The following is a 26,956-nucleotide window of genomic DNA, read 5'->3' on the forward strand; positions in this document are numbered from 1 at the left end:
AGTCACTTCACTTCTCTGTGCCTCAGTTACCTCATCTCGAAAATGGGGGTAAAGACTCTGAACCCTATGCAGGACAGGGACTGTGTCCAACCTGACTTCCTTGTACCCACTGCAGCGCTTAGTAGAGTGCCTGGCACATAGTAAGTGCTTACTAAACCCCAGAATTATTATCATTATGCAAATGAAAGGAAGCATAAAGCACCCCACACTCAGTACCTGGACTGGCAGCCATGTGCTAAACCTTCTGTTGGCTCTGTGTTCTCTGCACTACACCTCACTGGGACTGGTAGCACACACACGGTAAGCACCCAATAAATACCATTGTTTGAAATCACTCAGTCCCGCTGGGCCCCAAAACTCTGCTGTTTCATCAGTGATACTGTCAGAGAAGAGAGCATCAAAACTAAAACCTTTGTGAAAGTGGGACCTGCCTCATGTTTGTAAATATATTTTACATTTCCAGTCCAATCAAGAAGAAACTAATGGATGACGGAGGGGAAACAAGTCACCTATTATTTAGGAAGACAAGATATTCTCATATTTTGGAAAAATACAACCTAGAATACTGTTTTTTGAGGATGAAAATCAGTCCAGAGGCTCCTGAGGGGGAAAAAAAAAAAACCCACAAATGCTACTGTCCAGTAAAAAGCTGGGCCTTTACTTGTCTCCAGTGTTCGGATGCTGTACCAGTTAGATGGCATTAATTAGACTTGCCAGAGGGATACTGGCTAGGGTTAACTCTGAGATCAGCACACGAGGAAACTAAGAGACTTCTTTCTGCCCACATCTCCCACCACACTTATCTCCATTTGAAAGAACAACAATCAACTTCAGTAAATTCTTGAGAAATCCAAGAAAACGCAAGAGGAAACCAAGATAAACCCTGGGGATGTGTACGATTGAAGAGGGGTTGGTCACTCACATGCAGAAGCAGGACAGCAGCAAGAAATGACTGGCCCTGACAGTAGCCAATCTCTTCATCATAAACAGAATAGGCCTGTAAAGAGAGCATAAGAGACAGAAATAAGTCTCCTCCAATTCCAGCAAAAGCAGTCAGAATCATCTGGGGCTGAAAAGTTCCTCTATTACCTTCCCATGAACCATCTCTTCATGTGGACTAGTGGAAAGAGCATGGGTCAGGTGGCCAGAGGGCCTGGGTTCTAATCCTGACTCTGATAATTGCACGCTGTGTGACCGTAAGTACATCACAACTTCTCTGTGCGTCGGTTTCTTCAACTGTAAAATGGGGATTAAATCTTACTCCCTCCTACTTAAGTTGTGAGCTCCATCTCCACGTGAGACAGGGACTGTGTTCAATCTGATAATCTTATATCTGCCCCAGCGCTTAGAACAGTGCGTGACACACAGCGTTTACCATAAAAAAGGGATGAAATATCTGGAAGCTAAGTTAAGCATTTAAATGACTTTATTTTTCCACAATGCCTCAACTACATCCACCCTGTGAACCTGAGTTATAGCGTACTTAAGTACCAAGGATACTTAATATTGTGTTTTTAACCCATGCCTTACATCAGAGAGTAGAGACTAGTTTTTCAAACCCAGCATCAAATAATTCTCCTCACAGGGCATTTCTAACTTGGCAGATCTTTCCTTAACCTGCTGACCATCAAATCACCTGTGTCCCCGGCAGACCTAGATTCAAGAAAATCTCACTAGCTAAGCATTTGCTTTCTAGTGTATGGAGGGGGAAGATGCAAAGTGGAAGTCAGAAGACCAGGAGTGAACACGTTTGGATACACTCCCTGCTTCACCTATAACTTGAAAGACAACTTTTCTGCTCTTGAAAAATAAAAGGAATAATACTTGACCACCAAAGTCTGTTCATGAAGTATGGCCTAAATCTAAAAGAGTTGGAGCCTCTGAGCTACTATTCTTTGTCTCTTAAAGCTCCAGCGCTGCACCCGTAAGGGACCTTGTTAAATTTTGGTGCCTTTCTCACATCCTAAAAAGAGATACAGACCAGTTGGAACTCTTCTGGTAAGACAAATGGTTCCTAAATCACTCAGGGGGTTTTCTGGAAATTCTTTCCTTTCCCCTTTTCTTGGCTGTAACTTGCTACTATCCATCCCTTAAGATCATTATCTTTTACAGTATTTTGACATCAAGCATTCCTTGGGCCTTTGGCTCTTCTGGCCCTATAAGCTACTTTTAGGAGCATGTTTTTATTATTGTTGTTCAAGATTCTCATGCTAGTTGTGGTGGAAAGGGGAATTTCTTATTGACTTGGGATACTTTTTCTTAGAGCATGTTTTTATTATTGTTGTTCAGGATTCTCATGCCAGTTGTGGTGGAAAGGGGAATTTCTTATTGACTTGGGATACTTTTTCTTACTTGAATAAATCCATTTCTGGAGTGTGCCTCCCTTTTTCCTCCTCCCCTTCAACCTCCCCACCCCCACTTTGCCCTTCCTCTCCTCTCTCCAATTGGGTCTCTTGCCAGATTGAACAAAATCCTTCAGATTCCAGTAAAACCACTTAGGATGAAGATGTTTTCATATCTCTTAGTGGAGGCTTATTTCCAGGCGCCCATCGAGATTAACAGGAACTATTTTGCCTCTTGGCGTAGCCTTTGGTTAGACATACAGTGGGGGTTCCCAACTGGGTGCAGTGGCATGCCAGTGGGACTTGGGAACCTCTTTGGTGGGCTCTGAAAATCCTGGGGCACCTGTGATATAAATAAATGCCTACACGTATTGTCAGAGTCTGAGCACAATCCGTCAAATCACGTCCATTACGGATGTCTGTCTCCCCCCTGTAAACTGGAAGCTCGTCGTGGGCAGGGAATGTGTCTACCAAGGCTGTTATATTGTACTCTCCCAAGAGCTCAGAACAAAGGCTCAGCACATAATAAGCACTCAGGAGTAACAATAATAATGATGGTATTTGTTAAGTGCTTACTATGTACCAGATACTATACTAAGCGCTGAGGCAGATACAAGCTAATCAGGTTGGACACAGCAATTCCTGTGCCATATGGGGCTCACAGTCTTAATACCCCTTTTACAGATGAGGGAACTGAGACATAGAAAATTTAACTGACTTGCCCAAGATCACCCAGCAGACAAGTGGCACAGCCAGGATGAGAACCCAGGTCCCTCAGTGGGCTTTCTCCACTAATCCATGCTGTTTCCCTTAATAATAAATACCAATAGATACATAAATCAAGGAACACCATTGACTGATTTAAAGGTGGGCTTGTACCAAAATGGAGCCCTTATCCCTGAGCTCTACCCTTGGTCCAGAGGTTTCTGGTTGGGAAGTGGGGAAGGGACTATAAGCTCCTCCAGACTGTAACCTCGTGGTGGGCATGGAATGTGTCTATTGTTATATTGTACTCTCCCAAGTGCTTAGTACAGTGCTTTGCACAATACAGAGCTCAATAAAAATACAATTGAATGAATGAATAATAATAATAATAATAATAATGGCATTTATTAAGCACTTGCTATGTGCAAAGCACTATTCTAAGCGCTGGGGAGGTTACAAGCTGAGCCCCCTTTTTCCTCTCCTCCTCCCCGTCCCCCCGCCCTACCTCCTTCCCCTCCCCACAGCACCTGTATATATGTTTGTACAGATTTATTGCTATTTTACTTGTACATATTTACTATTCGATTTATTTTGTTAATGATGTGTCTCTAGCTTTATTTTTATTTATTCTGGTGACTTGACACCTGTCTACTTGTTTTGTCGTCTGTCTCCCCCTTCCAGACTGTGAGCCCGCTGCTGGGTAGGGGCCGTCTCTATATGTTGCCAACTTGCACTTCCCTAGCGCTTAGTACAGTGCTCTGCACACAGTAAGTGCTCAATAAATACGACTGAATGAATGAATGAAGATGATCAGGTTGTCCCACGGGGGGGCTCCCAGTCTTCATTCCCATTTTACAGATGAGGTAACTGAGGCACAGAGAAGTTAAGTGACTTGCCCAAAGTCACACAGCTGACAATTGGCGGAGCCGGGATTTGAACCCTTGACCTCTGACTCCAAAGCCTGGGCTCTTTCCACTGAGCCATGCTGCTTTGAAGGGCGAGTGGATCCCCAGCAAAGCAGGTGGGAAAATACTGTTCTAAGTTGGGCTTTGAGAACTCTGGTAGAACCCATTCCTAGGAAAATATGTAAGGTGACCCGAGAAGGGCAACTCTAGTGAGTGTAAGCTGGGTGGGGACCCGGAGTTCGTCCCAGAGCTCTGGCTACCAAATTGTTCTGTTGTACCCATTTCCAATCTACTCGATTTTATGTTGTGGGGCTCAAAACAGATTCAACAAAGGACTCTAGAGCAGCAGGAGCAAGTGGCTATCCATCAACAAGAGCAACGTGGTCGGTGACTATGCTAAGACCAAATAAACAGGTAGGGCACGATGAACCAGCTACAGGTAGTCAGTTCTCAGAGTTTTCATTGCGAATTTCTGATCAAATGCTGTTGGGGAATTAGGGAATGCAGTTTCCACCACATACATCTGTCTGGATAAAACGCAATGGGATGCAGGAAAAAAACTGCCACGCTCCAGGCATACTGGAACATGAGTTTTCCTTAACGTGAGGTTTGCGTTCAATGAGAACTGACTGTATAGGTTGCATAATAATAATAATTGTGGTATTTATTAAGCACTTACTAAGTGCCAGGCACTGTTTGGCTTTAAAACTGGCTGGCTGTAATTTTAACTCGTTTATTTTTAGATGTAGCAGTGCAGTGAAATAAATGCTTGCAGCCATTGATCATGTCATCAGCTGACCTGCTAACTAAACACCCAGACTTGCATTAACAACTTCCAAATGCCTCGCACTGCGCTCTTGTGCATTTTCAAACAACCGCTAAAGTGGAGTCCTCTATGTGCCAGGAGTTGGAAGAGCTCCATATACAAAACATGAGAGAGGCAGAGAGAAAGAGAGAGAGAACACATCCACAAAATATTTCTAAATGTAGAACCCAGGGGCTGGAAGCTTGAGACGTTCAGGTCAAATGAGGTAATAAGATCACCAAGAAACTTCTTATTTTTTAAATACCTTGCATAATTCACTGAGCCTAAAAATGTGTTCCTCCTATTGGCCACTACTAATGTGAAATTTGTACCTGAACCCAAATCTCCTTTAATAAAGAAGAATCTCTCTGCTTCACTTTTGCTGTTATCTAGTCTCACACACTCTTGAGATCACATGCGCTCGTTTGCGATGTTTTGCAGAAAAATCAAACCCCTATTTTGAGGTCCTGTCTTGCAAGGACATCTGAAGAAGCAAAGCCACCTCCACGGAGAAAGGTGTTTGGAGTATTGAATACCTTGCATATTTTATATAAGGAATCTTGCCCATCTCCTCCTGTGTCCTTAAAATAGTCATGAGCTGGGAATGTACGATTGATATCCCTGGTGATGGCACTGTCCTGCGGTGACTCCTGTTAAAAAAACACAAAGAAAGTGACAATTTGAAAGAATCGAGGGGTGAGTCTTGCTCTTGAGAAATTCACTTCGGCCGACCGGAGCAATACTGTCTGTCCCGCAGAGGGAGAGGGGCGGAAGACAACTAGGGTCCAGTCAGAGAGCGAGAACATGGATACGTTGACTACACAGGACTAGGCCCACAACCGGGTGTGCCCAGCTCAGCTCCTGAATCCTGCCCAAAGACAAAACCAAAGTGAGGCCATCTTTTCACCTTTCATGTCCCACCCCCCTTCTCCTCCAGTAAGGAAGTGCTGTGGGCAACTGAGCAGCTGGTGACCTTTCTATTTGCATGAGGGAAGAGAGGCTATTCAGAGTGGATTTCCCATAGGAACAAAGCCATCCTAACAGCCTCTGGGGAAGGGGAGAGTTGCCAGGGAGCTCATGTCCACGAAGGTCCCACCCAGTCCGTCTGTGCAGGCCAACAGCATCCGGCGAAGAGGCCTCCAAGGACCAGCTGTATCCAGAGCTGCCTCTGAAGTGACCCTCAGCGGGAGGCCAGCGGGGAGAGCCAACCCCTTATCCAGGATCCGTCCCGGGACCGGGTGAGAATATGAGTGCTGGCAGAGAGCAATCTGTTCCCTGGGAGCACCAGAGTGCCGGATGCTGAAGGAACTCGGTCAAGCAGGATGCGGAAAAAAATATTCAGTGATATTTCAATTCCAGCCAAATGAGGGAAAATCTCTGGCGGCACCCCCTCTCCGCTCACCCCAACCCCAGAGGTTAACTGAAGCATTATCAAAACATCAGCAGAATTGGCGCAAAGCTTGTGCAGTTTCAGGGCTTGCCCCTGTTAGTTTTATTTATTTACACAATAGGGGATGAAGCACAGAAATCAGACTACCTGCATATTTCATCATCTGCACAGATGACCCACGGGAATCGACGTATTCAATCATCATTTGTAATCTTACTGTGTGTTATCACGTATTTCCAGAGCCCTCACTACTAATTCATATGAGCTGACCTCCTACTCTAGTCAGCCACATGCTCGTGTCCCCAGGGCCGGTAATAACTTCTAAGAGGCCAGCAAGGAAGAATTTTGATTTTATATGTTGCTCTCTGGGCACTGCAGGTTGATTAGCTTAAGTGGAAGGAAGATTGACCGACTTTGTCAGTTGGCACTTTTTTTTTACATTTATCTTCGGGGCAGTGTGTTAGAAGTTACTGTTTTGGAGCTCAATCAATAGTATTCATTGAGTGCCCACTTGTCCTCTGGGCAGCGGAGTACTAAGCACTTGGGAAAGTATAAGTAGACATGAACCCTGCCCTCAAGGACCTTACAATCTACCAGGGGAGACGGAACATTAAAATAAATTGGAGACAGGAGAAAGAAGGAAAAGGGGATATATACATGAAGCAACGGAGCATGTAAGACAGGCAAAATTGCTTCGAGAGGTTGAACTTAAATGCTTAGGTGATGCAGAAGTGCTGACGGGGCAGTGGGGGAAATATGAGCAGGGGAGATGAGAAATTAATTGGGAAAGGTCTCCTGAAAAAGATGTGACATCAGAAGGGCTTTGAAAATGAGGAGAACTGAGGCCTGCCAAATTTGAAGGGAGGAAGGAGCTCCAGGAAGGGACCCAACGCGTGTGAGAGGTCGACAGCGGAAGAGATGAGAACAAGGCACGGAAAGGTTGTCCTTTGAAGAATAAAGACTGCAAGCTGGCGTGTAGTGGGAGAAGAGAGTGGATATGGAGAAAGGAGAGAACTGATGGAGTGCCTTCAAGCCAAAGGTTAGGAGTTTCTGCTTGACGCACGGAGGAATGGGGAACCACTGAAGGTTTTTGAAGAAGGGAAGTAAGTGTGTAGAACAAGGGTTCAGAAAAATGATCTGGGCAGCAGGGTAAAATATAGAGCGGAGAGAGGGGAGAGAACGGGAGCAAGAGAGTAATAGGGTAGTTGAGCTGGGATACGACAAGTTCCTGGTCCAAAGCAGTCGCTGTTTCGCTGAAGAGGAAGGGGTAGACCCAGGAAACATTGTACTGGAAAAACCGACATGATCCGATGACAGACTGAAGATGGGGGCTGAAAGATAGGGAGGAATCAAGGATAATGCTAGGGTGTGGGCTTCAGCGACGGGGAAGATAGTGGTGTGACTGTGATGAAAAAGTTAGGGGAAGGAAAGGATTTGGGAGAGGAGATGACAAGGTGTTTAATTTTGGACAGATTGAGCTTCAGTGCTCGTGGGACATCCACGCAGATAGGCCCTGGAGGCAGGAGGAAATGCAAGAAGGAGAGGGGTCAGGACTGTGAGGTAGATTTCGAAGTCAGCAAATAAAAGCGATGGTAGTTAAAGCCATGGGAGCAGATGAGCTCTCCATACAAATAAGTATAAAAGGAGAGAAGGGGATCCTGAAAAGAGCCTTGAGGAACACCCAAAATTAGAAGGTGGGCGGGCAGAAGAGCTGGTGGAAGAGACTGAGGATTGGCCCAAAAGGTAAGAGGAGAACCACAAAAACACTGTCAGTAAAACCAAGGTTAGCTAGCTGTGTTTCCAGAAGAGAGTGGCTCATGCTGTCGAAGGCAGCCAAGAAGGCATGGAGAATTAGGATAGCGTCTTTTAGATTTAGCAAGAAGGAGATCACTGGTGTCCCAGAGGAGTAAAGTGAGCGGAAACCAGACCACAGAGGATCAAGAAGGGAGTTGGAAGGAAGGAGGTGGAGGCAGCAGGTGGATACAACTTATTTGAGGAATCTGAACAAGAACGGGAAGAGGGAGATGGGGCAATAAATCAATTCATTCATTTGTATTTACTGAGCGCTTACTGTGTGCAGAGCACTGTACTAAGCGCTTGGGAAGTACAAATCGGCAACATATAGAGATGGTTCCTACCCAACAACGGGCTCACAGTCTAGGAGGGGGAGACAGACAACAAAGCAAAACAAGTAGACAGGTGTCAATACCATCAGAATACATAGATAATAGGTATACACATCATTAATAAAATAAATTGAGTAATAAATATGTACAAACATACACAAGTGCTGTGGGGAGGGGAAGGGAGTAAGGTGGGGTGGGGGTGATGGGGAGGGGAGGAGGAGGAAAGGAAAAGGGGGGCCTCAGTCTGGGAAGGCCTCCTGGAGAAGGTGAGCTCTCAGTAGGGCTTTGAAGGGAGGAAGAGAGCTAGTTTGACAGATTTATTGAGAGCTTCCTGCGTGCAGAGGACAGTACTAAATGCTTATGAGAATACAATATAACAGAGTTGGTAAACACGTTCCCTGCCCACAACAAGCTTAAGGTCTATAGAAATATTTGAAAATAGGGCAATAGCTGGAGGGTGTAATTGGATTCAGAGAAGTTAAGAGCTAGGGGAGACATGGGGTTTTTTTTAAGACAGAGGGGAAGGGGCCATTAGAGATTGAGCACCTGAAGTGCAGTAGAGGAGGGAAAAAGAGTCGGGGCAGGTGATTTCCGAAGGTGAGGAGGGATGGAGCTGGAGGAAAAGTGGAGGGGTAGATTTGAAAGCAGAGGGAGATCTCCTCTTGAGAGATGGCCAAGAAAGATGACAGCATGGATGTGGGGGTGGGAGGGAGACTGAGGAACTCCTGCCTGGGGAGATCACCAGGCGTGAAGGGGGTAGTAGGAATATGTGGGTACTGGGGATTTCAGAAGGGACTGAGACATCTGGAATAACTACAGGTGGCAATGGGTATGAGAGTCAATGAGGGAGAAGTCAGTGGTGCCCTGCAGAAGTGAGGGCAGAGTTCTAGCAAGTAAGGGTGTTGTGCGGCACTCTCCCAAGCGCTTAGTACAGTGCTCTGTACACAGGAAGACCCCAATAAATATGACAGTGAATAAATGCAACTGAATGAATGAAGTGGCCAATGTCAACCTGGGGCCTGGATTTCCACCAACAGGCCTCTGGGGATACAGGGGCAGGAACAAGGGAAGCGTACGGCGGAGGCGATCCAGGGCTGGGGATTGCTAGTGGTAAACGCACAGGCCGGGGGTCACAGACCCTGGGTTCTAATCCAGCTCTGCCACTTACCTGCTGGGTGATGTCGGGCAAGTTGCTTAACTTCTCTGTGCCCCTGTGCATCTGCAAAATGGGGCTTCAATAACTGTTCCCTCTCCTACTTACAGCATGGGATTCGCTCCTCTTGTATCTATCCCGGCGCTTAGTACGGTGCTTGACACATAGTAAGCAGTAAAATACAATTATTATTATCATTATTGCAGATATAAGGACAAGGGGGTGAGGGAGTTAAGATCGGCATTGAGGTCATACATTTGTTGCCTCAAGAGAGGGTGAGTTGCAAAGCAGTCCAAACGGGTCATAAATGGCCTGGAATAGGAGGAGGGGGTCTGGGGATCAGGTTTCTGTGTGGAAAGAGAACCATTTTGTGGGGAGGGGGGGTGTAGGAGAGAAGGCAGGTGAGGACGCTGTTGTCAGAAAGTGGGGTGAGAGAGTTGGTGAGGCTAAAATGGGTGCAGTGACTTCGTGCGGATGAGATCCACTGTGCGTCTGAGTGGGTGAGGCGGCATGGAGCTGGAGGAGGGTGGAATTGAGGATGGGGAAGTGGGCGGCTAAAAGGTTCAGGCTCATCCACATGAATACTGAAGTCTCTGAAAATCAGTGTAGGGAAGGAGAAGGAAGGTGAGAAGAGCTTTAAAATTGCTCGGAAACGTGAGGTTATAGCCGGGCCGGGTGGCCTGAGATGGCAAAGTGGTAACTGGAATTGCAGTGGGTGACGGACATAGTTGGCATGGTCTTCATTCAATTCACTCATTCATGCAATCGTGTTTATTGAGCACTGTACTAAGAGCTTAAACACTGTGCTAAGCGCTTAGCTTCAGTGAGACGGTGTGAAGGAGGGATGGAGAGCAAGCAGAAGTCACCCTTGTGATTTGAACACTGCTAAAAAAATCAAAACTTATAATGAACTCCATATGATTTCTCAAATATGTGAAAATATATTCTACAGTGTCCACTGCATTATCTCACACACAAAATATTCCATATTGAAAGGGATATAAAGGAATGCCTCTGGTTCTTTCATTTTTCTTATGAGATGTGGGGTGGCTACAGGACACTATCAGAGAAATCTTCAAATCACATTCAACGAGACCCCTAAAGATCAGACCCTGGAGAAGACATCACTTGTGCCTAGGATAAATCCCGTGAACAGAAACCAAAATCACAATGGGATACTTAAAGCAAGTCACTTACCTTCTCTGGACTTAAGTTACTTCATCTGTAAAAATGGGGATTAAGGCTGTGAGTCCCATGTGGGACACGGACTGTGTCCAACCTGATTAGCCTGTATCTACCCCAATGCTACAGCATCTGGCATTCATTCAATCATATTTATTGAGCGCTTACTGTGCGCACAGCACTGTACTAAGCACTTGGGAGAGTACAATACAACCATAAACAGGCATCTCCTGCCCACAATGAGCTTACACTCTAGAGTGGGGAGAGACAGGCATTAATATAAATAAATAAATTACAGATATGTACATAAGTGCTGTGGAGCTGGGACGGGGAAAGAACAAAGGGAGCAAGTCAGGGTGATGCAAAAGGGAGTTGGAGAATAATAATAAGAATAATAATGGCATTTATTAAGCGCTTACTTTGTGCAAAGCACTGTTCTACGCGCTAGGGAGGTTACAAGTTAGTCAGGTTGTCCCACAGGGGGCTCACAGTCTTAATCCCCATTTTACAGATGAGGTAACTGAGGCCCAGAGAAGTTAAGTGACTTGCCCAAAGTCACCCAGCTGACAGCTGGGATTGGAACCCATGACCTCTGACTCCAAAGCTCGGGCTCCTTCCACTGAGCCACGCTGCTTCGCGTGGAGAAGAGGAAAGGGGGGGCGGTTAGTCAGGGAAGGCCTGTTGGAGGAGATGTGTCTTCAGTAAGGCTTTGAAGGGGCGGGGGTGGAGCTATAGTAATTGTCAGATACTAGGAGGGAGGGTGTTGCAGGCCAGAAGCAGGACATGGGCGACGGACTGGCAGCGAGTTGGAGACTGAGGCACAGTGAAAAAGTTAGCATTAGAGGAGCGAAGTGTGTGGGCTGGGCTGTAGTAAGAGAGTGGTGAGGTGTTTTTGATGTGGAGGGCAAAGAAGCAGCGTGGCTTAGTAGAAAGAGCACGGGCTTAGGAGTTAGAGGACGTGGGTTCTAATCCCTGCTCCACCACTTGTCTGCTGTGATACTTTGGGCACTTCAGTTAACTTCTCTGGGCCTCAGTTACCTTATCTGCAAAATGGGGATTAAAAGTGAGCCCCACGTGGGACAGCCTGATTATCTTGTATCTATCCCAGCCCTTAGAACAGTGCTTGGCACATAGTAAGTGCTTAACAAATACCATTAATTATTATTATTATAGGCAACCACTGGAGTTTCTTGAGGAGTGGGGAAACATGTCCTGAAAATTTTCTGAAGAAAAACGATCCGGGCGGCCAAGTAAAGTATGGACTGGAATGGGGAGAGACAGGAGGCTGGGAAGTCAGTAAGGAGGCTGATGCGGTAATCCAGATGGGATAGGATAAGTGATTGCATTAACGTGGTAGCAGTTAGGACGAAGAGGAAAGGGAGGATTTTTAACAGTGTTGTGAAGGCGGGGCTGTCAGGATTTAGTGATGGATTGAATGAGAGAGAGGAGTCAAGGATAACCCCAACGAGACGGGCTCGTGAGATAGGAAGGATGGTGGTACCACCTACAGTGATGGGAAAGTCAGGTGGACGACACGGTTTGGATTGGAAGATAAAGTTCTGTTTTGGACTTGTTAAGCTTGAGGTGATGGGAGGACATCCGAGTAGAGATGTCCTGAAGGACAGAGGAAATGCGAAACTGCAAAGAGGGAGAGAGATCAGGGCTGGAGATGGAGATTTGGGAATCATCTGCACAGTGGTGGTAGTTGAAGCCACGGGAGTGAATGAGTTCTCCAAAGGAGTGGGTGCTGATGGAGAAAAGAAGGGGACCCAGAACTGAACCTTGAGGGACACCCCAGTTAGGCATATAGCAAGTTTTTAACAAATACCATAAAAAAAATTAAGTTAAAAAGCCACATTCCAAATGGCTGTAATGTCTACACGGTGAAATACAAGGTGGGCACCAATACTACTTCTGGGGTGGATTTGTTGTATCATCTGGCAAGAATTCATACTTTCACAGTAAGATTTCAGACAAATGTCAATCCATATTCTCAAAGATTCAAATTTTTGTCCTGAGCTTATCAGGAGGTTCACAGTGAGTGGGGGGGCCGGGGGGAATAAACACGTCTGTTTTAGACAGAAATTTGGGTTCCAGGCTCCACTTTCTGTAAGCACAGTAAACATTAATGATGCAAAAAACACTACATTCAGCCTGGGAATAAGCAAGCAAGGCCAACTAAATGGAAACCAATCAGTTTTAATTGACTTTAATTGGCACAAAGAAGAGAAAGAACTGCATCATTTCACAGGGGTCTATCTGAGAACAAATATAACCATTCAGTTCATCTTTGAGCCCCCTCCCGCTTCTTCTGCCACAAGACCAGAGGCAGAGAGTCTCAAAATGGCTCCACACTCATCTTCGCCATCACAACTACAGTTTTAAATAAAGCCAGCAGAGGAGACTTTCCTTCGAAGCCACAAGCCCAACAGTGACAATAAGGATGCGCTTCATTCGCATCGCTGTGGAGATTTTGGAACGGTACCCTCCCTCCCTTGTTGCCACAGACATCTGTGTGTGACGAGAACAGCCGCCAAGCTCACTTTAGGGCGCTGGAAGTCGCTCTACCTCAATGGCTGGAAAACAGTTTATGTGGAGAAAAATATAAGGAAATGGTAACACTAGCAATATGCTTCCCTCCCTGCCACACCCCGTGGGTAGCAAGACTGCCTCTAAAGCTGCCCATGAGCACAAACTCCTGCGACAGCATTGTGTAACCTTTTTCTTGACTATTTTTATACCTTGCTGTGAGAATTGGCTCGCCGGGGAACTTCTCAGGCTTAGAGGGCACTGGGAACCGGAGGCAGCCCTTCTGGGCCCACACCCTCCGTAAACTCAGACGGAAAAATAGAAAGCTAAGAATGACAGGAAGAGAAAGAAAGTCACAAAGAAATGGCCGGGAAGATTGCCAGGAGAAATAAACCAATATAGGCCGGGTCTGAGCTCCCAGAACAGCTTGCTGCTCCAGCGAGAAAGTTACTTTTAATTTTGAAGATTATTATAACGAGAATGGCTTCAATTTGAATACAATAAATCAAATCATGGAAACGAACATCCACTTTGCTAAGAACTGACTGACTCTGGCTCTTGCATTTCCTTGGATCACGTGTTTACGCTTCCCTTTAAGACTTAGGGACAGCTGGCTACTACAGTTGCTTTTCCAGGGTCAGTTCTAAGAAGCCCACAGACAAATCAAGCAGAAACACATACAAAATTAACAGGGAGAAAGGAATTAAACATATTCGAGAACGGCTGTGCTTATGGCGAACAATGAGAATTGTTTGGAAACCTCATACATGTGAATCATGCTCCATAAAACACAAGTCACCACTAGCCATTTCCAACTGAATGTTCACAGTATGGTTTAGAAAAGAAAGAACTGCTTAAGACAAAGCAACGATGAAGATAATGGAAAATGGAAGGGAGATCTGGATACACCATATCTCCTCTACTACATGAAAAATAAGCCTTTACAGAACGCAAGCTTATTTCCTTTAATGTGCTTAACCGAAAAAACAGGGCTTCCAATTTTAATAAAATAGTGTGTGAGCTTTCTTTCTTTCTTTTTTTTTTTTTTTCGGTTGGAAGGGGGAACATCAGGAAAAAATAATTACTTTCAGGCCTAAAACCAAGTATATATTTTAAGAGCTGACATTTTTACAAATACCTTTTTAAAACAAATGAGCTGTTCAAAATTATTGATTTTTCTAAAATTTTCCTCCTAATGAGCGGCAGAGACCACCCCAGACCCCCTCTTTTTTAATGTTAACATATTTCGGTAGCAAACAAGGAAACACCTATTGAACACCTTCAGCAGACACAAATTTTAAATATATCCTCAAGTGCAGTGCTCTAGCTGGGCGCAGAAGAAACCTCAGCCCTCTACGAGTTTATTGGCTTCAAACAACCTGTCCCAAATTCAACTGGAAAACAAGATGACTGTGCCACACTGTTTCAATAACTACCTCTAAGCGGTGATTGTTCTGGGATTGTGAAAATGGATTAATACAGTACTCGGATGGGGGAAGTTTTTGAAGAAAAGGTCACGCACAGCAAATCGGTATAAGGTGAACCACCACTTGTGCATGTAAAAAGACCCATCTAGGGTCTTTCCAGCCAAACGTGAGTTCCCACCACTAAGTGCTGGGAGTTAGATATGTAATGATGTGAGGTATTGGGGAAAATGACAGTAGTTGGTGCGATGGTGACATCATCGACAGGGAAAACTTGAAAGCTCCATGACATTTTACAGCTTTGCAAAATTTGGCCAGCAACGGATGCTATTAGTCAGAGCACTGGGCTACACGTGGCCTAAGCCTCCAGATGCTGGAACTGAGTCCTCTGAGTGCCTACATTAGGCACATTCCTCCATCAAGCTGCCTGACAACCCCAAGCGCATCCCCACCCCCAAAAATGTGTGCCAAACCACGCAACTCCCACCAGCCCTGTGCCCTAATGAGGTTTTGTTATGCCCTGGGAAACAACAATAACAACATTCCTGGTTCAATTGCACCACAAAAAAAAAATATTAATACCTGCAATGAAAATTTTGGAATCAGGTGGATTATCCACAAAACAACCCCCCAAAAAACAAAACCAACCCAAAAAACCATTTTATATTCACCAGGAAAAGACCATGAGACTGCAAACCAGGGGAACTGGGTTCTACTCATGGCTCCACCACTTGCTTGCTGTTAACACCCTGGGCAAATCACAACTTCTCTCTGCTCCCATTTCCTCATCTGTAAAATGGAGAAAAATACCTGTTCTCCCTCCTACTTGGACTGCAATCCATCCCCATGTGGGACAGGGAGACTGTGCCCGACCTGATTCTCTTGTATCAGTACAGGGCTTGGCATATAGCAAGCGCTGATCAAATCCACAATTATACTATAATAAACTATTCAGTGAATATTATCCGATAAGGGCTCAGTGAAATCTTAATGAAACCTTTCCTGACCGAGCTCAGTGAAATCTTACAGCAATCTTTCCTGCCCTATTAAATGAAAGAGTCGGTTCTATGTTTTGTTAATTCTATTTCTCCCAAAGTCATCCATTTGGCAATCGGTGCCCTGACCCAATGCTAACACCAGAACAGGGCGGCATCTTTATCATTCTCTTAGAATTTAATTCTTGGAAGAGAAATTATTAAGAATCTAGAGAATGGTCCATCCTGGCACTGTTGCTCGGCTTCAACTCAGGATATTTAACGTCGCAGAACCACGGTGTCAAGCATTTAAAAACTGTTTATTGCCACAGAGCTAAGAGCAGGAACATTTCTGGAGCCAGAATTTGTGAGTATATAGTGCTTGGCCTGCCATGAGAAGTCAGTGCTTTTGCTCTGGAGAGCCTCAACAGCTGTTTTTCCTGTAATGTCTCCACGTGCGAACTCTTCCAATAACACTGTCCCTGGATGGGGTGGAAATAATAATAATAATGATGATGGCATTTATTAAGCGCTTACTACGTGCAAAGCACTGTTCTAAGCGCTGGGGAGGTTACAAGGTGATCAGGTTGTCCCACGGGGGGCTCACAGTCTTAATCACCATTTTACAGAGGAGGGAACTGAGGCACAGAGAAGTTAAGCGACTTGCCCAAAGTCACACAGCTGGCAGTTGGTGGAGCCGGGGTTGGAACCCATGACCTCTGACTCCAAAGCCCAGGCTCTTTCCATGAGGTGCAGCTGTACACATTTTGGAGCAGAATGAAAGCTAGTGGCTCACATACCAAGATGTCCCTCTCCCGGAATTTCACAGGCTTTATCTAACTGCCCACCCGAGCCATTGTCAGAGTGTGTCAACTGCACCAATACAGAGGAGCTGCGGGCGGGATAAGGAATCTCCTTAAGCTGTAGTAATGCAGGAATCTACGGGGTCAAAATAAACCTTACATGCTTCACCGCTCAGTCACAACTGAAAGTGAAGAGTAGAAGGCGAGTTCTTGACAGTGTCAACAGGGCACCATAAGCTCCTCCTTTGGCATGGAGTCAGTCTGATGTTCTCATGTTTAAAATAATGAAAGAGAAGAACGAACAATTAAGTTCACTAGTCCAGTGATTCCATACCTAGAAAATGGGTCTAAACTGCATAGCCTAGTAGAAAGAGCACAGGACTGTGAGTTTTAATCCCGTCTCCACCTCTTGCCCGCTCAGTGACCTTGGGCAAGTCATCTAACTTCTTTGGGCCTCAGTTTCCTCATCTGTAAAGTGGGGGCACAACACCTGTCCTTTCTCCCTCTTAAGACTCGATCTCTTTAGCTTCTATCAACCCGAGCACTTAGCACAGAGTACAAGCACATACTAAATGCCACGTCATATTATTTGACTTGAAAACAATGGGACCAGAAACCCGCAGGTTTGATGTGCAGCAAGTGAGTAGGTCTGGGTCCTTGCCATAGCGTGCCTTAGCGGAAAGAGCACAGGCTTGGGAGTCAGAGGATGTGGGTTCTAATCCCGACTCTGCCACTTGTCAGCTGTGTGACTCTGAGTGAGTCACTTGAGTTCTCTGTACCTCAGTTACCTCATCTGTAAAATGGGGAATAAGACTGTGAGCCCACATGGGACACCTGTTTACCTTGTATCTACCCCAGCACTTAGAAAAGTGCTTGGCACATAGTAAGCAAATTCACAAATACCATCATTATTATTAGTAGTATCTGCACCATCATCAAGTGCTTACCATCCCGTATCTACCACAGACAGCAACTTCTTTGAAGCTGCTCTAAAATCAATGGTATTTACTGAGCGCTAACTGTGTACAGGTCGCTGTACTAAGCACTTGGAACCATGTACAATATAACAGAGTTGGCAGGCACGCTTCCTGCCCACAGCAAGAGGATCCATGGGGGTCAGCACATCTGCAGGATCCTGAGATGCAATCTTTAACATATACTCTCATCATCTGGACACAGCCTACTTCATTGTGGGAGCTAAAGAACTATTATTGGTGGCCATATGACACTCCTGAAAAGAAATGGATCAGAAGATCATTGCCAAGGATCACTAGGGGAGCAGCGTTTATGCCACACCTCATCCCCAAGTGATTTAAAATAAGGAAAATATGGCTAATTGGGTAAAGAGCAACAGACTCGGAGGTACGCTGATGCTACTGGGGGCCAGGGGCAGTTACAAAACATAAAAGACTAGACTGGAAAACAGTCACTGGCATAGCAGAGAAATGACGAAGAATGGCGGCTACGTATTCCATTGATACTTCTTTACCACAGTGTTCAGATTTAGTATGATACTCGTTGGAAAAAAACAAAGCCCCCAAATGACTATAAATTTAAGGCCTCTGGACAGAAGACAAATCCAAAACCCTATGAAAGAAATTCAAGGCATGAAGACTGAGGGCACATGTTATAATGCCCCACAAAATCCTTCTCATCTAATACAGGGCATCAGATCATTTAGTGTGCATATTCACCTCGACATTACCACGTCTTTGAACGAATGGCTTTGATTACTTATTAAATAAGCCACGCTGGCAATTTCAGAGGGGTGATCATCTGGTATTTAATCAAATAATGCGCTGATATTACATATTTTCACTCCAAATATGGCATCCTAGTGCCATTCTAAAAATACAAGTGAGTCCCTTGTGATATTCAGTCCTTCAGCTCTGTTCATTTCCTTTTAGGGCTCAAGTTTCCCACAGGAAAAATTATATGCTGTTTGGCCAAACTGTCCCAAATCATGTATAGATAAGGCATAAATGCTAACTGCCCAGTCATTCTTCTCCTGCTTCAGCAATCTCAAGCCCCCTTCCACAAAGCAATTGGGTCCGGGAGGCAAAGAAGCAGGAAAGCCAGGCTCAAGAACAGTCACCGGAAACAAAAGCCACAAAGCCCACAAAGGGTTGTTTAGGAAACCGGCAATTTATGAGGCAGCAGAAACGTTACCAGTGTTTCAGGAATCTAAACTAGATCCCCAGCAAACAGTCGGGTGGAATGCCACGGAAGTGCCTGTAAGAGCTCCCGAAAGAGCCCGGATTTGGGAGTCAGAGGACCTGGATTCTAATCCCGGCTCTGCCACTTGCCTGCTGTGGGACCCAGGACCAGGCACTTGGCTTCTCTGTACCTCCGTTTCCTCCTCTGTAAAATGGGGACTCGATATTGTTCTCCCCCATAGTCAGACTGTGAGCCCCTTGCAGGCCGGTACTGTGTCCGACCTGGTTAGCTTGGATCTACTGTAGCGCTTAGAACGGCGTCACCGAATCTTGTTGTTGGTTCTACCTTCCCAACGTTCCTAAAATCCACCTTTTTCTCTCCAGCCAAACTGGTACTAGTCTGATCCAACCACTTACCCTATCCTACCTCGAATATTAAGTAATCAGCCGCCTTGCTGATCTCTGTCACCTGTCTCTCCCCACTCCAGTCCCTACTTCACTCGGCTGCCCAGATCATTCTTCTACAGAAACGCTTAGTCCATGTTTCCCCACCCCTCAAGAACCTCCAGTGGTTCCCCTTCCACCTCCGCATCAAACAGAAACTCCTTACCATTGGCCTTAAAGCACGCAATCACTTTATCCCCTCCTGATTTCCTACCAGCAACCTCACCTCGCGGGTTTCCTACTTCAATCCAGTCCACACACTTCACTCTTTTAATACCGACGACACTCTCAGCTAGCTTGGTGCCAACTCCTCACCCACGTCCTGCCTCTCCCCCTTCATATCTGACAAGTGATCACTCTGCCCATCTTCAAAGCCTTATTAAAATCATATCTCCTCCAAGAACCCTTCCCTAAGCCCTCATTTCCCTACACCTTCGCCCTTCTGGGTCACCCTTTCACTTGGATTCGTACCCTTTATTCACCCCACCCTCGACCCCACAGCACTTATGTAAGTAGCCGCATTTTATTTTAATATCGGTCTCCCCCCTCTGGACTGGAAGCTCCTTGTGGGCAGGGGACATGTCTACCAAGTCTGTTATACTGTACTCTCCCAAGCGCTTAGTACAGTGCTTTGCACACAGTTAAGTGCTCACTAAATACAACTGATTGAAACAACTTAGCCCACAAGCTTTGCTCCTCCAACGCCAATTTACTCACTGTACCTCGGTCTCATCTCATCTATTTTACCACTAATCCCTTGTACTGACCTGGAACTCCTTCCCCCGTCTAACAATAATAATAATAATAATAATGGTATTTGTTAAGCGCTTACTATATGCAAAGCACTGTTCTAAGCGCTGGATATGACAGATCACCATTCTGTCACCAAATTGTCAGTTCTACCCTCACGGCATCGCTAAAATCCATCCTTTCCACCCAAACCGTTACCACATTGATCCAAGCACTTATTCCATCCCACCCTAATTACTGCATCAGCCTCCTTGCTGAACCCCCAGCCCCTCAGTATTTATGTACCTATCCGTAATTCATTTTAATGTCTGTCTCCCCCTCTAAACTGTGAGTTCCTTGTGGGCAGGGAACGTGTCTACCAATTCCATTATATCGTACTCTTCCAAGTGCTTACTACAGTGCTCTGCACACAGTAATGATTGCTTGGCATTTAGTAAGCACTTTTATACCATAAGCATTTATAAAATGACTTTCTGCCACTTTATTTACACTTCCCAGTGGAACTGAATGTAAAATCCCCATTTAAAAATGCATTTTAACAAGCCTGAAACAAAGGACTCATTTCTTTAGATGTTCACAGCATATTTACTCATAATACAAAATTACAATAATGCTTTTTCAGAATCACCCAGTACTAATGATAAACTGCACTAAGCCAAACACTATTTGAGATGTTTATACTCCAACACCCAAATCAATAAATAATACAATTTCCAAGAAAATGTTGAGGATATATCACACTGCTTAAAACTACACAATTATAGATTCAAAGTCTAATTTCTTATGGAAGATTAACTAGTTTCAACATCCACTGAGTTTGGAATACTGTATATTAGTACCAATAAATGGCAGTTGAAACTCACTCTAGACATTGCAATACATCTCTCAGATTCTTTGTAAAAAGTCAGTGAATTGCACTAATTTTTTTCCAAGAGTGCCACATCCAAGTAAAAAGCAATTAGTTACATACAGCATATTTTTTAAATTCTAGGAACTGTACCATCTGGTTTGGGGATTCTTTTAAATTGGATATTTTTCTGCAGCTTCAGCACAAGTTCATTCCTCCAAATTACAATAAGTGATTCAGAATAAGATTTTGTGAGCCACCTACTGAAGTGTTCGATTGCATATCTCATCCCCACATAATACAGATTAAAAATGTGAAACATTTTCTTTCCTAAAAGGCTTCACTTTATCACTTGAAATCAAATGGAAACAAATATGTTTACCAGTAACATTTGTAGCTCTAATCAAATGTTTCTTTATTTGCAGTTGAGAGTATACTCTGATGGAAATCATTACAGTTTACCACACAGAACCTAGTATATTAACGTTTTATAATGACCCTAATTTTTAATACCCTTCTCAGAAAGTCGACTGCCTAAATAAAATTCATTTGATATTAAGGATTTCTAAAAAGGTTACATTAAGTGACCTACACTCCATGAATGATTGAAACCCTTTATTACTTTAAAGCAGTCAAGAGATTTCACAGGAAAATCGCTGGCACTATAAATAACCCCAAAGCCACTCTAGAATGGCCCGCTTATTTTTACTTACATTGATGAATACCTTTATATTCTTGCCAGTAAACACAAGGATAGGGCACTCTGACCATCTTCTTTCAAATCTTAATTTGTTTTGATAAAAATACCCAGGGAAAGACTATTTTGTTTATTTTTTTTGTAAGAACTTAACACTTGTTTTCCCTAAAGCATATTTCCCATTTAACATTCAATTTTTCAAAATTCCAATTTGGCTAGAAATAAAAGGAGAATTCTCGAGCTTTAAACTCTACATGTCTTAGGACAGTCCACCATTACAGCCAATTTACGTGACAGAATGGGAAGGGAAGCTGCTTAAGTGGAAAAAGCTGGTTGAATCCAAAATGCCAATGGTAGGCTTCAAATGAACTGCTCATAAGTCAAGTCGGCCGCTCATTTACCGCAGCACCCTTATAACAGTACCAATGGCATTTTCCCGAGGGCATATATTGCGGGCAAGCATTTCACCTGGGTATTTGGGGACCATCCAAAGAAAAAACTGTTGCCCTCAAGCTTACGACCTAACGGAGAAGGCAGAAGTCATAATTCAGAAAGAATCCTGACTGTAAGCTCCCTCTAGACTGTAAGCTCGTTGTGGGCAGAGAATGGGTCTGTTATATTGTGGTATTCTACTCTTCCAAGTGCTGAGCACCGTGCTCTGCACACAGTAGGCACTCAGTAAATACGACTGACATAGGAAGAACAGATATAAATAACGGACCAAATAAAGAAAAGGAAAGAGTACAGGGCTGGGAGTCAGGAGACCTGGCTTCTAAACCCAGCTGTGCCCCTCGCCTGCTGTACGACACTGGGCAACTCGCTCCATTTTTCTGAGCCTCGCTTTCCTCCTCCATAAAATGGGGATTAAATTCCTGTTCTCCCTCCCCCCTTCGATTGTGAGCCCTCTGTGGGACACGAACTGCATCCAATTTGATTATCTTATAGCCACCCCAGCACTTAGTACATAATAAGCACTTAAATCCCACAATTATTGTTACTACTACTATTACCGGTGTGGGGTAGTGGGAAAAGGGGGAAGTAGGTTGGTGGAGTGGAACAGAGCAAAATCATGAAAAGGATTTTATGCTTCTCTATGTCCCCCAAGCACATGGCACATGTTCAATAAATATTTTGGAATGACTGGCAGATGTGTAATCAAAGAGATCCCGAATTAAAGTGAACAATTAAACAACCACCTTATCTGACCTTCCAGGACACAAGTGGCTCAGTTTACTAAATTTACTACTCCTGACATTTTTTTTGGCATCCTGAACCCAAGAGAGAAACTTGGGTCCTTGGTACTTTGTCCAAACGAATTCTCCCAATGTTGTTTTTTTGCCTTGCTAAAGAGGAACAATCACAAATTTCCAAAATCTGAGGACACAAATGAGAATTCCGATTTGGTTAGGCAGCCTGCTGGCAAACGGGTCAGGACCTGCCTATTTTTAGTTCTTTCATTTAACAGTTAAGACCAAATCATCTTTTGAGTAACGGAATGGGTCTAACCAACACCTGACTGGGAAGAAAAAAACCAACCTCTTTTAAGTGTATTTGTTAATTGCTTATTTCGTGCCAGGCACTGTACTAACGCCGGAGTACAGACAATCAGGTTGCGCAGTCTCTGTCTCACATAGACTGTCCCGCAGTCCTTAATCTCCACTTTACAGATGAGGAAAGTGAAGTTATATGACGATCACGCAGCAGACCATAAAAATACAAATCAGAGAAGCAGCACACAGCAGAGGAAAGAGCATGGGCTTGGGAGTCAGAGGACCGGCATTCTTGCTGTGTGACCTTGGGCAAGTCACTTAACTTCTCTGGGCCTCTAGTTCCCTCAACTGTAAAATGGAGAATGCTCGTTCTCCTTCCTATTTAAGGCTGTGAGCCCTATGGAGGACGGGGACTGGGTCCAACCTAATTAACTTGTTTCTACCCCAGCATATAGAACAGTGTTTATTATTATTAATAATAATAATAATGATAGCATTTATTAAGCGCTTACTACGTGCAAAGCACTGTTCTAAGCGCTGGGGAGGTTACACGGTCAACAGGTTGTCCCACAGGGGGCTCAGAGTCTTAATCCCCATTTTACAGATGAGGTAACTGAGGCACAGTCTGCCCAAAGTCACACAGCTGACAAGTGGGGGAGCTGGGATTTGAACCCATGACCTCCGACTCCAAAGCCCAAGCTCTTTCCACTGAGCCATGCTGCTTGACACACAGTAAGTGGCAGAACCACAATAATAACCCAGGTCCTCTAGATTCCCAGGTCCGTGCTTTATTCATTGGGCCATACTGCTTCTCTGGTGATTATCATTACATGGGCTTGGGAGTCAGAGGTCATGGGTTCAAATCCCATCTCCACCAGTTATCAGCTGCGTGACCTTGGGCAAATCACTAAACTTCTCTGGGCCTCAGTTACCTCATCTGTAAAATGGTGATTAAGTCTGTGAGCCCCACGTGGGACAACCTGATCACCTTGTATCCTCCCCAGTGCTTTGCACATAGTAAGCACTTAACAAATGGCATCACTGTTATTATTATTGTTTCTTAAGTGCTTACTATGTGTTAAGCGTTATTCTTAGAGCTGGGGTAGATTCAAGTTAATCAGATCAGACACACTCTCTGTCCCAGCCGAAGCTCACAGTCTAAGTAGGAGGGGGAACAGGTATTGACTTTTACGGAAGAGGAAATTGAGGCACAGAGAAGTTAAGTGACTTGCCCAAGGTTACACAGCAGGCAAGTGGAAGAGCCAGGATCAGAGCCCGGGTCCTCTCTGACCCGCCAGGCCCGGGATCTTTCCTCTAGGCCATGCTGCTCGTAGGTGGGAAAAAGGCCTTAACGGCAGTACTCAAGAGACTCCCAACCTGCCCATTTTGTACAGGGGGAGCGCAAAGCTAGCTGAACAATCAACCAACTCTTAACCTTTAGTTTCCTCATACTCACAAAGAGTGGGCTCACAAATGCCTGAAGGATCACCATAAAAACTAGAAATGCAGAATATATTTTCCAGGTCTTAAATTTTGTTGCTGTTGTTAGTCTTCCGGCACTCCGACAATAAAATACTCAAAAACAGTGAAAAATGAAGGGAGGCTGATTTGTTAGTACTGTGAATGACATGAGTAGCTTGGGGTGTTTTTTTTTCCCTTTCTTGCTCACCTCTGAAATATGCCGTATCCCACAGCTGCAGAAATACATCTGATAACTACCGGCCCTTGTATTTGAGATGCTAAGATGAACACCCCGCCTGCCTGAAGCGGCATTCGAACTTTACGTTCCCTCCCCTCGCTGTGGTAGCAGAACTTCCTCAGCCCCCAGAAGCTGTCACCCTGCTCTAGACAGGTACATAAAGGGAACGACGACTGGGCAGAGGCAGCAGGATTCCAGCTGGAAATCAGGGCACCAATGAGCCAGGATGGCAAAGTCCCCGGACCTCAGTTTGCTCAAGACACGATGAACACAATGGTCGTATTCTCGACAAAGGAGTCAGAAGCATGAGAGAGGGGAAACGTTTCCGGGTCTGGAGAGGGAAAAATGGAACAAAGCATCTCCCCTCCCCCACTTCGGGGCTAGGATTGGGCGAGTAGAGATTTGGCTTAGTCACTGACAGTTAACACTCAATTTCGTCTAGACTAGGGGCCAGAAGAAACTGAAATACCATCTGTTCCTTTCCATTCCAAAGACGCCTTTGGCCATGCCAATTTCCCCTCCTTGCCTATCCAAACTCATTGCTCTGTCATCATTTCTGTCCTTCGAACGCTAGACAATCAGGGCCACAGCTCCTCTGCAGCTGGATGTGGCTGAGTCCCCTCTCCGTCCCATTCCCCCTCGTATCAGCCTCAAACGATTCCCTGAACGGTAATTCCTCTTCAGGGTTGGAGGAGCATCTGGGATGCAGAGAGCAAACGGGAAGACACGAACAAAAGGAATCAAAACCACACCTCAAAATGTAAGCCGTGTCAAAATGAGAGAGTCTTGTGTTTTTATCAAGTTAGAGTACTCCAAGGTGACACTGGAGGCCATGGGGTTCTCGGACTAAGCGATGGATCTGGGGGGAATCTGCACCATATTTCTGGTTCTGCCCGGACTCAGTCGATCTATGGTATTTACTGAGCACTTAACTGGGTGCAGAGCACTGTACTGAGCACTTGAGAGAGTGGAGAATAAAATACAACAGAGTAGGTAGACACCATCCCTGTCCTCAAGGACTCCCTGGGTAATCACGAGCATGCCACACCATCCATCTGCATTTCCACTCTTCACTTAAAAAAGGGTGAGATAGTATTGCAGGCTGCCCCTCCGGGGGATAGTAAGGCATGCTTAGAAGAATGTGTAGATGTCCATTTTTTTTTTTTGGCAAGCACAGAGTGCAATGCGAAATTTCCAGAAAGCCTCGCTAGCCAATTACCCTGGAAGGAGTAGAGTTTTCTAAAAAGCACCAGTTATTATTCTGGCCCCAGGTTTCCCACCATTGGAAAGGGGGCAGAAAAGATGATGACGACGGCCTTCCCAAATACCAGAAGGTAAAAGTCATTTGCTAAACTAACCAATCCAACTCCCCAAATTCTCTGTACCCCAAAATAGGCCGTCATGGCCCCCAACAACTTATTTTGCAAATCTTCTTTCGTACAAAAATACATATTTACATAAATCAAGTCACTTTCCATAAAGCCGCCTTCCTTGGGCAACTCTCAATACCTCCCAGACAACCGCAACCTCTCAGCCATCTGAATTTGAAAGTGACAGGGAGACCTCTGCCAGATTTATTCTATTTTTACTCACATGATGTCCCCATTTTCCAGTCAAAAACAGGAGGGCAATATTAAAGGAAAAATTCAAGTTTTTCAATCCTAAAAACTATATACCCCACTTCCAAGTCCAATGACCAGGACCCCAACTAAAGATGAGAATTTTTGATGGAGGCTCCAGGTCCCTGTATCTACCAAGGCTTCCAAACAAATTCTTTTCGGTAGATGGGCGTTTAAGAACAAGTCACAGCTCCATGAAAAATTCAAATGTTCATTCAGTTTCAATGCTGACATTCCCTTTCGCTACAGCAGTTTTGTTTCTGCGATGCTCACCTTTTAGTGATTATCTTTTCCCGAGAATCTAGGCTCAGCTTCATTAAAAACCCTGACAACAGAACACGCCACGAATTTGCAAATGCAAATGACTGAAATGACCTTACTGCACAACTTGCCGTGGAACAATTCGATGTTAGCAGACTCAATCGCAACGAAATAATACAGTGAACAACGTTTCCTGTGCTATCGAACAGCTGCAGACCATATAAAGCTAAATGAGTCTGTCAAAACTTAAGGTAACTGACTCTAAAAATACACTTTTTCTCATTCTCGAGTAGGCGCCTTGACATTTGAGCAACATGTCACCAACTGTAACACTAAATAGACACCCGGGTTTATGGAATTATTTAAGATTTAGAGACAAAATAGTCAGAGCCACATAGAGTTGGAACTACCTAAAGCCGAGCCAGAAAATGAAATTTAGTAGAAGGTAGGGGGAAAGAGAAGCCGACGCCCTCAACAGGGAAGGCCTGACAGAGAATACAATGCCAGTTATGTTTTTCTCCTAAAATCCCCAGTTCTGCTTCACTTTTCAACTGAAGTCACTAAAGGAATGGAGATTTCTAGATTAAAATAGGTCTGAAACCCGGGATTTGGGGTACCAGAAGAAACCTATGGCTCTTCGGAGCCATCACTGCCT

General features: G+C 44.7%; 1 protein-coding gene across 1 annotated transcript in view; it reads right to left on the reverse strand.

Annotated features, from left to right (window-relative positions):
• RABGAP1 (RAB GTPase activating protein 1) overlaps positions 1-26,956 on the reverse strand; it is a 110,913-nt gene that overhangs the window by 23,294 nt on the left and 60,663 nt on the right. Inside the window, exons 14-15 of the mRNA XM_038744805.1 lie at positions 5,294-5,407; positions 923-997 (exon numbers count right to left, since the gene is read on the reverse strand). Of these exons, the coding sequence (XP_038600733.1) occupies positions 923-997; positions 5,294-5,407 (189 nt within the window). The remainder of the gene's footprint in view (positions 1-922; positions 998-5,293; positions 5,408-26,956) is intronic.

The sequence above is a fragment of the Tachyglossus aculeatus genome, chromosome 4, assembly GCF_015852505.1.
Source record: "Tachyglossus aculeatus isolate mTacAcu1 chromosome 4, mTacAcu1.pri, whole genome shotgun sequence".
In the NCBI taxonomy this organism is placed as follows: domain Eukaryota; kingdom Metazoa; phylum Chordata; class Mammalia; order Monotremata; family Tachyglossidae; genus Tachyglossus; species Tachyglossus aculeatus.